Here is a 15,063-nt window from a genome sequence, read left to right on the forward strand (position 1 = left end):
GGAGTTTGCCTATGCCTGAAATATGGCCACAGTGGTCACTGAGCCAGGAGAGAGCAGGCTGGATAGCAGAGGGGCCATTCCGAAACCAGGTGAGGAAGAGGCAGTTCAGAGGCTGGAGAGTGCAAGTTCTCTTTCAGACCATATTTTGAGAAGCAGAGGGGCTGCCGTCCAGCAAGAGCCTCTGCTGAACTCTTATTGCTTGGCATCTTTCCTCTCCAGTGACCAACCCCTGTGACAGGAAGAAATGTGAATGGCTCTGCCTCCTGAGTCCCAGCGGCCCTGTGTGCACCTGCCCCAATGGCAGGAGGCTGGACAATGGCACCTGTGTGCTCGTCCCCTCACCTACCGTCTCACCTGTAGGTAAGTGCTTACACACACAGAACGAGGCACTTCCTGCCTTCCTCAACCATACTGCTTTTGCCCTCTGCTAAAATGCCTTCTGTTTTTAACCCCTGGCCCAGGAAGTGAAATCTGCACTTAGTTCTTTTCAGTTGACTGTCCTCAGTTCCCAGTGCTGGCACCCCCTGTGACCTTGTGAGTCACCATCAGTTTGTGTTGAATATACTGGCCACGTTATGCCTTTGGCTGCCTTTGGGTTTGTATTTCGGAAGCTGAGCACACACTTTGTATGAGGAAGCTCCCTGGTCCAGTCCCTGGAATTTCCAGTTTAAAAAAAGATTGGGTGATGTGAAAGACTTCTTCTCTTGAGACCCCAAGAACCTGCTACCTGTCAGAGTAGACAATACTAGGCTAGATGAACTTTTTCTGCTCTCTGAAGATCACTCTTCATACAGGCACTGGTGCAACTGGAACTCACTGTGTTGGGTTTTGTCCGAGTGGCTGGTGTTTGTTGTTCTTCAGGCAATAACTTAGTGCCAATAGCTGCATGGAAATCTGACTCTGTTCCCAGGGCAGCAACGCGTCTCTTTCCTTCTCCATTTTTCACTCACATCCTTTTGTCTGCTTTGGAGAATAAGTGATGTTAAGTTAATAACCTTCCTGCTTGTGGACTCACTCCATGCAGCCTACGCACTGAAAATCCTACAGAGTACCCTGATGAAAACAAGAATGAAAAACTTCAGGCACATAATTAAAATGAGCAAATAGGGACTACATCCTACAGCCAAATCGGCAGTCACCAATCACTTTTTAAAAATGAAAAATAGAGGAAGGAGGTTGAGACTGAAGAATTACCTGCTTGGGCAATGCATCCCAATGGATAGGGACCACTACTGAAAAGGCCCTGTGCTGCTTGTGAACACACACCTTGCCGCAGGGCCTCTCTTGCAGATATTGTAGGTCATGAAATTCCCATTATACAAGAAAGCTGCCTTTCACCACATTATAGTATTTGTCCATCTAGTATTGTCTGCTCTGCCTGGTGGTGGCTCTTCAGGGACACAGAGAGAACTTTCACTTGATTCTAGTATCTGATCTTTTAGTGGAAGATGCCAGGGGCTGACCCTGAAACCTTCTGCAAGCAAGGCATGTGCCCTTCCTTGAACCAATTGCAATCTGCCCTCCCCACAACATGGGAGAGGTGAGCTGCTGTGAACTCCCTCACAGATTCTTGCTTAGATCCAGTGATTCATGCCTAGCCAGAGGTTGGCTTGCATCATTGAGAGGTAAATGCAGGAATTATTACTTGAGGGCTTGTACAGTAACCAAGGGATACAATGTAAAATTCATATGCATCCTGGGGCTATTCAGCTTGAGGCTGAAACAAACTCCCACCATATAAACACTCTTTATTTTATTTATTTTTGCTTTTCATAGACAATACCTCCTCCCAAATCTATTGTCTCCTTTGGAGATGGGGAAGGAATAGACAAATTCCTCTAGACTTCATTGTGTCAAGCTACATCAGCTATTCTCTTGTGCTCTCCAAAACCCCATGTACACTGATGGCTCTTGTCAGGAATAAATAACACTGAGTAAGTGAAGTTAACTTATTATTAGAAAAAACGAAGGCCAGCTTAGGAGGGACAAACCTAATGAGCACAGCAACTCTTTTCGCTAGGTCTTGCCCTTATGAGGCAGTTTTAGAGCTAACAGTCCCCACCTCGATGTTAGAATTCCTGCTCCGTGATTGCGGTCATGGGATTGTTGTCTTTCACCTGACGGTGTATGTTTTGACTCCAAAGAGTGGGAAGTGACGGAGACAGGATGTTTGTGTTACTGTGGTCCATGAAGTGGGACTATTGTCCTTTGTTCTTTCTCTTTTTTTATAAATAATTTTTATTAGGTTTTTTTTAACACATATTTAACACAAACAATGCACAGTACAATGACAAACAAACACATAAACATGTAAAATTTCAAAACTTCTTTTCTTAAACCCTATTTCTCCGACTTCCCCATACCTTCCCTTTCTGCATCCCTATTTTCAAATTTCTTCCAGCAAATCCTCACTTCAGAATTAAACTAATTCACCTCTTGCTCCCCCTGTCTTTTACCAAATCAATACAGCTGTAACCTATTAGTTTCCCTAACCTTGGCATTTTAGCACTCATTAATTTTACAATAGTTCCGAAGATAGTCTTTAAATTTCTTCCAATCTTCCTCCACCGTCTCTTTTCCTTGGTCTCGGATTCTGCCAGTCATCTCGGCCAGTCCCATGTAGTCAATCACCTTCATCTGCCATTCTTCCAGTGTGGGTAGTTCTTGTGTCTTCCAATACTTTGCTATAAGAACTCTTGCTGCTGTTGTGGCGTACATAAAAAAAGTTCTGTCTTTCTTTGGCACCAATTGGCCGACCACGCCCAGGAGAAAAGCCTCTGGTTTCTTAAGAAAGGTATACTTAAATACCTTTTTCATTTCATTATAAATCATCTCCCAGAAGGCCTTAATCCTTGGGCAAGTCCACCAAAGGTGAAAGAATGTACCTTCAGTTTCCTTACATTTCCAACATTTATTATCAGGCAGATGGTAGATCCTTGCAAGCTTGACTGGTGTCATGTACCACCTGTAAATCATTTTCATAATATTCTCTCTTAGGGCATTACATGCCGTAAACTTTATACCGGTGGTCCATAACTGTTCCCAGTCAGCAAACATAATGTTATAACCAAAGTCTTGTGCCCATTTAATCATAGCTGATTTAACCGTCTCATCCTGTGTATTCCACTTCAGCAACAAATTATACATTCTTGACAAAATTTTTGTATTGGGTTCTAACAATTCCGTCTCTAATTTGGATCTATCCACCTGGAAGCCAATTTTCCTGTCTTGTTTAAACACCTCCATTATTTGATAATAATGGAGCCAATCTCGGACTTTAGACTTCAATTTCTCATAGCTCTGTAGTTTCACCTTATCACCCTCTTGCTCTAAAATTTCCCAATATTTTGGCCATTTAGATTCCATATTAAGCTTTTTCACCTCCTTAGCTTCCATTGGCGACAGCCACCTTGGGGTTTTGTTTTCCAACAGGTCCTTATATCTAATCCAGACATTATATAATGCTTTTCTAACAATGTGATTCTTAAAACCTTTATGAGCTTTTACCTTGTCATACCATATATATGCATGCCATCCGAAAGTATTATTGAACCCTTCCAAATCTAAAATGTCTGTGTTCTCAAGAAGTAGCCAGTCTTTCAACCAGCAAAAGGCTGCTGATTCATAATACAACTTTAAGTCCGGCAGGGCAAACCCCCCTCTTTCTTTTGCATCCGTTAGTATCTTAAATTTTATTCTGGGCTTTTTGCCCTGCCAGACAAATTTAGATATATCTTTCTGCCACTTCTTGAAACAGTCCATTTTGTCCAAAATCTGCAAAGCCTGAAATAAGAACAACATTCTAGGCAAAACATTCATCTTAATAACAGCAATTCGGCCTAACAAGGAAAGCTTCAAATTTGACCATACTTCCAGGTCTTTCTTTACTTCTGTCCAGCATTTCTCATAATTGTCTTTAAATAAATTCACATTTTTAGATGTCATATTTATCCCTAAATATTTCACTTTCTTAACCACAGTTAATCCTGTTTCATTTTGAAACTGCTCCCTTTCCATGGCTGTTAAATTTTTCTCCAGCACTTTAGTTTTTTGTTTATTTAACTTAAAACGTGCAACTTGACCAAATTCTTGGATTAATTCCAAAACCCTTTTCGAACTAGTGTCTGGCTCTTGCAAAGTAAGTACTAAATCATCTGCAGAAGCCTTCAGTTTATATTGTTTGGCTCCGACCTGAACCCCTTTAACCAGCTGGTCTTTTCTGATCATATTTAACAAAACCTCCAGGACTGATATAAAAAGCAATGGGGATATTGGGCACCCCTGTCGTGTCCCTTTTTCTATCTGAATTGCTTCAGTAACCACATTATTTACAATTAACTTTGCCTTTTGTTCAGAATAAATAGCACTTATACCATTCTCAAAACCTTGGCCTACCCCCATCCCTTGTAGATTCTTCTTCATAAAACTCCAAGAAATATTGTCAAAAGCTTTCTCCGCGTCCACAAATATCAATACTGCCTTAGTGTTTATATTCACTTCTAATAATTCCATAATGTCTATTATATCTCTCACATTGTCTGACAAATGTCTTCCTGGAAGAAAGCCAGCTTGGTCCTTATGAATCTCTCCCACCAACACTTTTTTCAGTCTTTTTGCTAAAATGTCTGCAAAAATTTTGTAATCCACATTAAGTAATGATATATTGCGGTAGTTCTTGATCTGAGTCTTTTCAGTCTCTGTTTTTGGTATAAGTGTAATATACGCTTCTTTCCACGATTCAGGTGCCTTTTCCCCCTCTAAAATTTCATTACAGACTTCCTTCAAGGGTTGTATCAACCACTCCTTCAAGGCTTTGTAGTATCTGGAAGTCAATCCATCAGGTCCTGGAGATTTTCCCAATTGCATATTTTGAATGGCACCCTCTATTTCTTGCTCAGTTATTTTCTGGTTCAAAACCATTTTACTTTGTTGTGAATTTTTTTGTAATCCATGTTTCTTGAGAAACTCGTCTATATCTCCTTCATTCACCGGCCCTTGTGAATATAATCTTCTAAAGAAGCTCTGAAAACAGTTTCTGATTTCATTTGGCTTATAAATATTCTTTCCTTCAACCTCTAGGCTTGTACCTTTGTTCTTTCTCTTTGCTGTCTGATGCTAGAGAGAGAGAGGGAGCCATGTTGCAATGCTCCGTTGAGAGCTTTCCAATCCTGAACAGTAGGATTGTGAGCACTAAACTGCTTAGCAGACACACTAACAATCCTACTGTTCAGGATTGGAAAGCTCTCAAGCGCATAGCACGTTACCTGAGAGGTACTATGCACTACAGACTCAGAGTCACTAATCTGAAGTCTGGAGGTCTTGAGATTTTTGCAGATGCAAGTTTTGGAAGTGACACCACAGATGGCACAAGCACTTCCAGAGTGCTACGTGTATAACCAGTGTCTGTTTGACTGGCTGTGCAAGAAGCAGACAACAGTGAGCCTGAGTTCTTGTGAAGCTGAACTCAATGCACTCTCATATTCACTTATGGATTGTGAATGGTTGTTACAACTGTTTCAGGACATCAGGGTTAATGTGAAATGTCCTATACAGGTTTACCAAGAGAACAGGTCCTGTTTAGCTTTGCTAGCTTCAGAGAGTTGCAAGCAAAGAACCAAGTACTTGCAGATAAAATTGCATCGTGCAAGGGAGTGTCTTCGGAAAGGACTCATTCAGGTGTCCTACATGCCAGGAAACGAGATTCCTGCAGATCTGTTGTCTATAGTTGTTAACAGGGAACAACTTCAGATTTATGTACTGCAGTTGCAGTTAGGTTGAAATATTGCGCCACAGGTTACATGGAAAGGGGGAGGATGTTGGGAATTTCCATTCCACTTTAAGGAGCAGACATGGGATTGTTACGTGTCACATGTCTGTTTACATTCCAGCACAGTTTGCTGGGAACTTCTGTTGTGTGTATAGCTTTTGCTTTTGACTCTCTCTCTGAGAAGACGAGAGATGACATGTTTTCTTTGTCCTGATTTATGCTTAATAAATCTGTAGCTGTTAGTATGTTTCCACAAGCCTCACACCACTTCTGTTTGCGCAGTATGTTCTGCTAATATAGTGTGCTCAGGCTTTGAAGTCTGAGTCACTGATTTACGTCGCACCAGAGATTGGGGGATCATCACGGCTGGAAGGGCATGATCCAGCTGGGGGCTAGCCAGCTGGCTTCCCGACCCCCGAAGGATGCCGACACTCCCCATAGCTGACTAAATCTCCTCCTTCCCCAGGATCCTTTCCAAGCAATCTGAGACTCTGCCAGCACACCTCTCTCTGCTTCTCCCTCTTCATAGCTCTTCTGGTCCTTGGAAACCAAGAGGAGCTTGTTGCAGTAGGAAGGAGAGACCTGGCTTCTTCACCAGCCTGACCCATCTCTGCCTCTTGGCCTGCTTCCACCTCTGCGTCTGATTCTGGAATTCTTTCTGCTACAGATTCTCCCTACTCACTAAACCTGTTGCCTCTCCAGCTTCTGACACTTCCTTCTCCCAGTTTTCTCCCTCTTCTCTGTCTAACCCCTCATCGTCATCCCACCACCAATCCTCAGGCTTTGAGCCTTCGTCTCTTGGGGGGTTCCCAATCTCTTGCCTCCCACTATTCTTCTGCATTCAGCCAGTCCCTGACAACACTAAGTAAACTATAAATAAGAATGAGTGTCTCACTCACTTTCTTGCCTGCTTTTCTTTTCTCCTTTCTTGTAGTTCCAGCCACCGACACCTGTGACCTGGTTTGCCTCAATGGTGGCAGCTGCTTCTTGAATGCCCGCAAGCAGCCCAAGTGCCGGTGCCAGCCGCGCTACATCGGGGACAAGTGCCAGCATGACCAGTGCTCTGACTACTGCCAGAACGGGGGCACCTGTGCTGCCTCCCCATCTGGTGAGTGGGGTGGGGTGCTGGGAGAAGGTGTAACTTAGGGCTGGAGTCAGGGCAGCGGAAGAGACATGAGAACCAAGTATCCATTGCTTCAAGTGCTGAAGTTAAAATTCAGCATCTGATTTTCTGGATGGACTTCTGCAAAGTTGTGTTAATCTGTTTGTGGTTTGAGACTTTTCAGCTCCCTATTGTTTGTGGCCAAAAAAAGAAATTGATCTCTCTTCCGAACTGAACTGGAGCTGAGGGCTCATGCCAGCAGCAGTTAAACAGCCGTGGGGAACTGCAGACTGCAGGCCTAACTGAGGCCCATATAAGGCCATTTCCCCCCAGCCAGGATCACCTACAGTCCTACACCATACTTGTCATCAACTTTGGGGGAAGTAAAGCTGCAGTCATCATTCAAGGCCTTTCTTTGTGTATCTCTTGCACAAGAGCTCTAGTGGGTGGCAACACAAGAACAGGCCTTTTCTGCAGTGGCTCCCCATTTGGGGAAGGCTCACCTGGTGCCTTCATTACATATCTTTAGCCACCAGCCGAAAAAAATTCTCTTCCACCAGGTGTTTGGCTGATTAACATTCTATGGCCTTTGAAATGTTTCTGTGGGGGAAGGGCTATTGTTTTGTTTTGTTATGCATTTTGTGTTTTCATTTTGTATTGTTATGTTGTGAACTGCCCTGTGATCTTCAAGTGAAGGGTGGTATACAAATTTTAATAATAATAATAATAATAATAATAATAATAATAGCAACAGCAACAACACCACCATATGGTATAGTTGAGAGCCTTAGAATGTGCTGCCAATCGTTCTTTGCATGTGCCTTTTAAATATGGTGCCAAATGCCAGCCTGCAAGGGAGTCTTGTTTTGCACTCAGGAGCTCCTTCGTGCATCCAGTACCTGCTGAAAGTGGCCAGGTGCAAATGCCGCTGGAATCGGAGCTCCCCATTTGAGCCGATCCCTCCCAAAAGTGTGACTCCAAGCTTCTTCCTCTGCAGCCACGGCTTAAAGCCAGAGGTGCAAGGGAAGAGGTATGAGCCCACATGGAGAAGTGCTCCCAATTCTTCACCTGAAGTTGAATCATGTGGTTGACAGGTGACCCTGCCCACTGGCCTGGGGGTGGGGGGTGGGGCAGACCCAGATCCATAGCTCCACACCTGCAGTAAAGGAAAAAATGGATCCCAGGGTAACAAAATAAAATTTCTGCCATCTAAAGATTCTTTGTCGATTCTTTGTTTGTTTTAGTAAAACATATGTACTTATAATCTCCCCAAAGTTAAACAATAAAATGGAGGCACTGTTTTTTGTGGGATTCAGTCCCAACAGGGGTGGAAAGGCATCTGTCGGGGATTCTTCAGCTGAGATTCCTGCATTGCAGGGAGTTGTACTGGATTGCCCTTGGGGTCCCTCTAACTCTACAATTCTGTGATTCTATGAAATACAAGGGTAGTAAAATATTCTCCTGTCTGCCGTGTTCCTGGATCACCACTTTCCAGGAGTTACCATATACATTCAACTGGCTGTTGGGTTTCCTCAAAGATCTTGTTATGCCTGTGGTGGGGGAAACACGTGGTCCTCCAGATGCCACGGGACTACATCTCCCATCATCCCTGACCCTTGGCCTTGCTGAATGGGGCTGGTGGGACTTGAAGTCACAACAACATATGCAGGACAGGGGCCTTTTGTTGGCTGCAGCAGTCCATGTAGCATTGTCAGTTATATGGGCCCAGCCCTGATAACGATAACCTGCGTTCTGCCCTCCCACCCCAGGGATGCCGACTTGCCGCTGCCCCAACGGCTTCACTGGCTCTCGGTGCAACAAGCAGCTGTGCACAGACTACTGCCTCAACAACGGCAGCTGCACCGTCAACCAGGGTAACCAGCCCAACTGCCGCTGCCCAACTGATTTCATCGGTGACAAGTGCCAATACCGTAAGTGCCTGCCAGCTCCCAAGGCCACAGCAGACCCCCCCCCCCACACACACACACTGGCCAAAGGAGGAAATGTCAGGGAGATCGGCCAGATTTTTTAGTTTCTTAGAATATAAATCACAAAAACAAACAATACAATCCAAGAGTAAAGTGAAAAACCTATTTTCAGAACTACAAATGATCAAATCATTTAGTTAAAAAACCAACGCCTTGGCAGTCAACACTGTTATAGATCAGAAAACTTGCCCATACCTTTTTCCACTGCTAGAGCTTATAAAACAATCCTTTAAAACTTGTTTGCATAAACCAGCAACTGCCTGATTTGAAATCACCTGACTGACCTTCTAAAAAAGTTACACAATGAATAGTGGAATCTCTTCCTGCACATGAAAAGGGCAGTGAGAGGGTAGTCTAGCACACAAGGCCTTCAATACAGCCTCGTCTGCATATGCCAAGACAATATTAAATAATTTACTGGTCACATATTCTGTGCAAATCATTTGAAATCTTAGCTGAATAAGCACATGTCTGACGGCAGGGGAAGCTTGTTAATTCCTGCAGATAAACATCCCATTTATTGTCTGATTTAATTTTAATATACCAAACTGAGGACATTGAATTCTTCATATAGTCAGAGTCCCTTTGGGTATCTTCAGCAAAATTCACATTGCAGGGGAATCACTGTGTCTTCATTTCCATCCAGTGTGAGGTCTAATTCCCATGCCCATCAGTGGGATGACTGTCAGAAAAGCACTTGAGAATTTGCCCCTTTTGTGATTGATTTTTTTAAAATATATTTTTTATTGTTAAATAAATGAACAAATGTTAAATAGACAGTGCAACGGAGATGAAGTTTATGCACCCTGGGGTATGGTAGAGTCTCAGGACCTTGTTCAGGAACGAATCCTATGTCTCGTGCTGCATCATCTTTTCTGTACCCCTCAGGCCAGTGCTCAAACTTCTGCGAGAACAACGGTGTGTGCCAGCTGACTGCCGCTGGAGCTCGCCTGTGCCGCTGCCCGCCATATTACTATGGTGACCGCTGCCAGCATAACAAGTGTGACCGCTGTCTCAAGGGCAATTGCTCCATCATCCAGCAGACTGGCAACGTCAGCTGCACGTAGGTGCCAAGAGTTGCTTGGGGGTTGGAAGAAGAGGAGGTCTGAGATGGTCCTGAGAGATAGGGATCAAGAGTTCTTTGGGTCCCCTGCCCATAGAGGCATTGGAGAAGCACCACACAATGCAGCTGGCAGGGGGAACTGGGCAGTCACCATGGACACCCAAGTGGCGAGGAACCAGGATAGGGTTTTTGGGGGAACAGGTTGGGCTGCTGTGATATTGTGGGACACATTTGTGGGGCTTTTATGTGTGCACACAGCTGTCTCGTATCCTTTCCAAGGGGAAACCATGGGAGTCCTATCCAAGTATCCCTGCCTGTTAAGTTGTGAGGGGTCTCCTAGATCAGTTTCTGTGGTTGGTGTGTTAGGGGTTGGGACAGGATCCCACAAGCAGAACTTTAAAAGATGGGAGCTGGGGTGGTAAGTTGAGGTACACACAGAGGCCGTGCTGGAGAGAAGGCCTGTTTTTTGGGGGGGGTTAACGCTCCTCCGGCAGGAAGCTTCTGGGGATAGATAGGCTAGTAAGGTTGGACTTGTAACTGGTTGTGTTTTACTCTTTGGGCAGTAGCAGAGGGAGAGGGAGGGGAAGTTTCTGCCACGTTGACCGCATCTCCCTTCTACATTGCAGCTGCCCTGATGGCAGGATAGCCCCCAGTTGCTTGACTTGCAACAACTACTGCTACAATGGGGGCACTTGCACCATGAATGCTGAAACTTCGATGCCTGAGTGCCAGTGAGTTTGGAGGGAAACGGGGGTGAAGGGAAGGGGGGCGCATGCCTGCTTACTTTCAGTGAGACAAGTCTTCACCCAGCTTCCTATCTTATGCTCTCCTAACTCACAAATTCCAAGTCCACCTCCATACTAAGACAAGCATGCTCCTAAATAACCTATTTCCTTGAATTGTGTAGTTTTCCTGCTGTCCATCTCATGTGACCTGCGTGCCATTTCCCCTGTTTTGCCCCATAGGGAAAAGGGCCATAGCTCAATGGTAGCGCATTTGGCTTGCATGTAGAAGGTCCCAGGTTCAGTCCCTGGCATCTCCGGATTGAACTGGGAGAAACCTCTTTTTGAAGCTCTGGAGAGCCGCTACCAATCTCTGTGGACAATACTGGCTTCCCTGTATCTCATGAGTTCCATTCAGCTACTCCAGTGTTCTCCTCAGCATAATCTGCCCCCCTTCTCTCTATCTCTATCTCTCTCTCTCTCTCTCTCTCTCTCTCTATCTATCTATCTTTCTATCTCTCTCCACACCACTTTTTCAGCATATTCCTTGCCCAAGGAAGTTCTTGTTTGTATCCATCCCACAGCCACAAACACCCACCTGCCTTTTGCTTTTCAGGTGCACATTGGAGATGACAGGGGAGCGCTGTGAGAGATCTGCGAGCAACGAGCAGCAGAGCAACCGTATGTAGAGCGGGGGCTCAAGGGCAGCCGCTGTGGGGGTTGATGGGGGGGCATGTGAGTGTGTCAGGTGGATGGGGGCTGCAGCTGGAGAGAGTCAGGGAACACCTGTTCATGCAGGGGTGGTGACTTTTCCATACCAGCCAGAGGGACATGGCCCATGGCATTCTGGTCCTTGAGGCAGTATATTCAAATGGTTATTCCCTTCCTCACACAGGGGAACAATCCACTCGGAGGCTCTCTGCATGTCTTGTTTAAATGAATAGGAAGCACTGAGCATAAGAGGAGCCCTGCTAGATTCAGCAGGACACAAGCAGAGCTCATGCTCCCTGCAACTCTGCCTCATAGGCTGGAGGCGACATCTTGGCTAGAAACCATTGATAGACTTGCCCTCTGTGAAAGGAAGCACATGGTTGTGTTCTCGTTCAGCTCTGTTTGTGCAGAAGAAACATCTCAGCGGCTTGTGTCCTGTGGGTCAGCTCTGTCTCCCTGCCACTCTGCTGCCCTCAATGGCACATGAAATCTGCCTCCTGGCATGTCTACCTTGTGAGAAATGCGCCCATTTATTAAACTATTTGCAGGCTGGGGGGCGGCTTTTCAGGTCCAGATTCCACAAAAGTTTGTGAGTGTCCATTTTCAAGGCGAAAAATGCTTGGCCTACACGTAAACATCCCAGAAATGCTGCAGGATAGAAAACTTTTTTAAATTCATGGATAGGCTTACATTCTATCAGATTATCAAGTGAAATGTCTTCTCAAAGACAGAGGGAGATCTTTGGTGTATTTCCTAGCTAGAGGTGTGTTGGTGGAGAGTTTTCCAGCAACTTTTTCTCTTCCCTCTACAGTACTAGTGAATGCTTTCCATTCACCTGCACCAAAAACTGTCTCTGTTCATTATATTTATATCTTAACCTTTCCTCCAAGGAGCTCAGGGTGGCAGACGTGGGGTTTTCTCATCCCAGCCCCATTTTATCCTCACAAGCTACCCTGTGAGGTAGCTTAGGCTGGGAGATGGTATTAACCGGTCAGAGGTAAACTGAGTGGAGATTTGAACTTGGGTCTCTCCCGTGCTAGCCTGATAAGCTAATCGATGCACCACGCTGGTCCTCATTTGAACCTAGAGGGAAATGAGATGCCTTTGCTTCTTGGATATTTGAGTACATCTTGCCCAGGAATGAAAATATATATGCAGACATAAGGGACAGGCTGTGCATATTTAGTGTTGATGAGATCTTTGCTCTGTCTTGGGGTGGGGCTACAAGGGGTGGTTCCTAGTCAGTGACCAGTGTTTCCCCACCTCCTGTAGGAACCGTGTCCATCATCATCCCAATCCTCCTCCTGCTGCTGGTGATACTGGTGGCAGGAGCTGTGGTCTGGTACAAGAAACGGATTAAAGGGTAAGCAAAGCACTCCGAGATGGTGACTGTGGGTGGTGTTTGAGTGTGTTGCATATCTACTGCCATGGAGATGGGGGAGCTTTTAGATTCTGTGTTGCATATTAAAGTAAGCCAGGCTTCCTCTTGCACAAATACAACACCTCCTCTTGGTTTCCCACATCCCATGGTGTAACCGTCCATGAACAGGGAACGAATCTTGATTGTGTCCGTGCTTCAACCTGCTGCAATTCTGCTTCTCATTGCTGAGGCCACGTTCGTTTTGGTCATTTGTACACCTGCCTCATGTCATGGTATATTTAGAGCCCTAGTGGGGTATCTGGGTTCTCTGTGGGAGATGTGTGTGGATGAAGCTGCCCTGCCTGCTGCCCTCTTGGGTCTTTTTTGAACTCTCACGGTTCCCAAGAACATACTAAGGGGTCACACCCATAAAGAGGTGAAACACATTTTCAGCTCAGCATACAGAGCATCAGGTCTGCTGCAGTTCAACAGAAACACATGGTGGGATACTCAAATGTTTGGGCTGGTAGAGGCAGACCAGCTCTGTCCATGGCCCTGATGGCCAAGATGGAAGTAAACAAGAGACCAGTTTGCACCTGTTTTCAGCATAGACTCTGCCAGTGAACTGCATGCTAAATCTAGTTCCGTTCAATCAGGGATGGATGCAGAATGCTGCTCATCAGCCTCCCATTCCAATCCCTTCATACCTTGGTACTTTATCCTGAGTCAGACCATTGGCCTATGAAACCAAGTACTCTCTACTTGGATTGACAGTGACTCTCCCATTACTCACACATATGACAGTTGATGTCATAATCCTTTCTACTGAGGGCAGGGCTTCACCATTACAAAGGAAGCCTGGGGTCCCATCGTGCTCTGATTTCATTATAACATAAAGTGGGGTAGGGAAGGGTCCTTAACTTCCCTCTGCTGCTAGTTCTTTCCTGCAGATGCACTCACTTTTTAAATATACTTGTGTGGTTTTTTCTGGAGGGGTTATTTGCATACAGTAATCAGTAGATGCAGAAGACATTAAGCACCCCACCCTCCTGCCAATGATTTCTTGCAAGTGCCCTCCCCCTCATTAGCATTTGTACAACCTCGGCATTTGCTGAGAACAGTGCCCTGAATGTCTAGTCACTGCTGCTCCGCCCCACTCTGAACAGCATGATAAGCCCACCTTGACCTCCGCTTCATCCCTGTTCTTCCTCATCCCCAGGGCCAAAGGCTTCCAACACCAGCGCATGACCAACGGTGCCATGAACGTGGAGATCGGCAACCCCACTTATAAGATGTACGAAGGGGACCCCGACGCAGATGATGTGGGGGAGCTGCTAGATGCTGACTTCGCCCTTGACCCCGACAAGGTTTGGAAGCGGGAGCAGGGAGACAGACTACCATGCAAAGGCTGCTTGAGGCTGCTTTGGAGAAAGGACTCCAAAGTCCTCTGGAGGGGGAGAAGGGAAAAGGAGTGAACAAAAGCACCTGGCAGGGGCTGGAAGGCAAACGTGGCAGGGTGCACAGAGGGGATAACAGAATGAATAAAGTAGAGCCCAAGAGAAGGCCAGCTTGGAATCAGAGGGTCCTGGGGACCATTTGCTTTGAGGGTGCTGAGCCTTCTTGAGGCCAGGGCCCCAAGAAGACACATCCTTCACAAACCCCAGGGAAGTTGTTTTTAATCCTAGCGTGTATCTGGTTCTGTCCCCACAATTTGGGCAGCCAGCAACAGGCTTGCAAGTCTTGCAAAATTATAAATAGCTAATGTTTGTCTGATTCCACAAAAGCAAACAATAAACACTGCTCTCAGAAGACGCTTTGATTTGAGGTGGTCTCACCTCTGCATGTGTTTTCTTCACAATTCAAACGTGGTGCTTCTACAAGGCCAAGTAACTGATGAAACTCTTTGGCACTAAAGACCAGTGCCAGATGGAAACTTCATGGCTAAGAGATCACAAGCGCCCCCAGGGAGTTGCGTGTTCACCTTCCCTCTCTGGAGCAAATTCCTTCCTCCTTGCCCTTGTTGGCCTTAACTAAGGATAGGTTGAAGTACTAAGTTGAGGCACCCAGACTTAGTTTTAGGGGCTGGGGCAAAAATGCCCCCTGAAGATTGTATTTGTCTTTGCCAGGGGGTGGGCAAATTTTAAGAATGTTCAGGGGTGGTGGTCTTACCTTTGAGTATGAAGAAACCAAGGACCTTTTTAATCATCTTTTACCAAAAAGAAAGCACCTTGCCATCACTTGGTGCAGCGACTTAGTTACTCTGCTTTGCTCCTTGGACAGAATGCTCCTAGGAGTAATGTTTTGCCCCCTCCAGACTGGCAGTTTTTTGGGCAGCTGTATTCTCCAATAT

The 15,063-nt window shown here is 45.6% G+C and overlaps 1 protein-coding gene across 3 annotated transcripts in view; it reads left to right on the plus strand.

Annotated features, from left to right (window-relative positions):
- Nucleotides 1-15,063, plus strand: part of LRP1 (LDL receptor related protein 1) — a 326,669-nt gene that overhangs the window by 306,675 nt on the left and 4,931 nt on the right. For 2 of the 3 annotated variants that reach the window (XM_083486061.1, XM_083486060.1), the window contains 8 exons: nt 220-360; nt 6,702-6,875; nt 8,639-8,800; nt 9,746-9,920; nt 10,547-10,651; nt 11,259-11,323; nt 12,626-12,716; nt 13,933-14,080. In XM_083486061.1, coding sequence (XP_083342187.1) covers nt 220-360; nt 6,702-6,875; nt 8,639-8,800; nt 9,746-9,920; nt 10,547-10,651; nt 11,259-11,323; nt 12,626-12,716; nt 13,933-14,080 — 1,061 coding nt within the window. The remainder of the gene's footprint in view (nt 1-219; nt 361-6,701; nt 6,876-8,638; nt 8,801-9,745; nt 9,921-10,546; nt 10,652-11,258; nt 11,324-12,625; nt 12,717-13,932; nt 14,081-15,063) is intronic. The other variant, XM_083486059.1, reaches the window with a different exon arrangement.

This window comes from Podarcis liolepis, assembly GCF_965112155.1.
Source record: "Podarcis liolepis genome assembly, chromosome: 2".
In the NCBI taxonomy this organism is placed as follows: domain Eukaryota; kingdom Metazoa; phylum Chordata; class Lepidosauria; order Squamata; family Lacertidae; genus Podarcis; species Podarcis liolepis.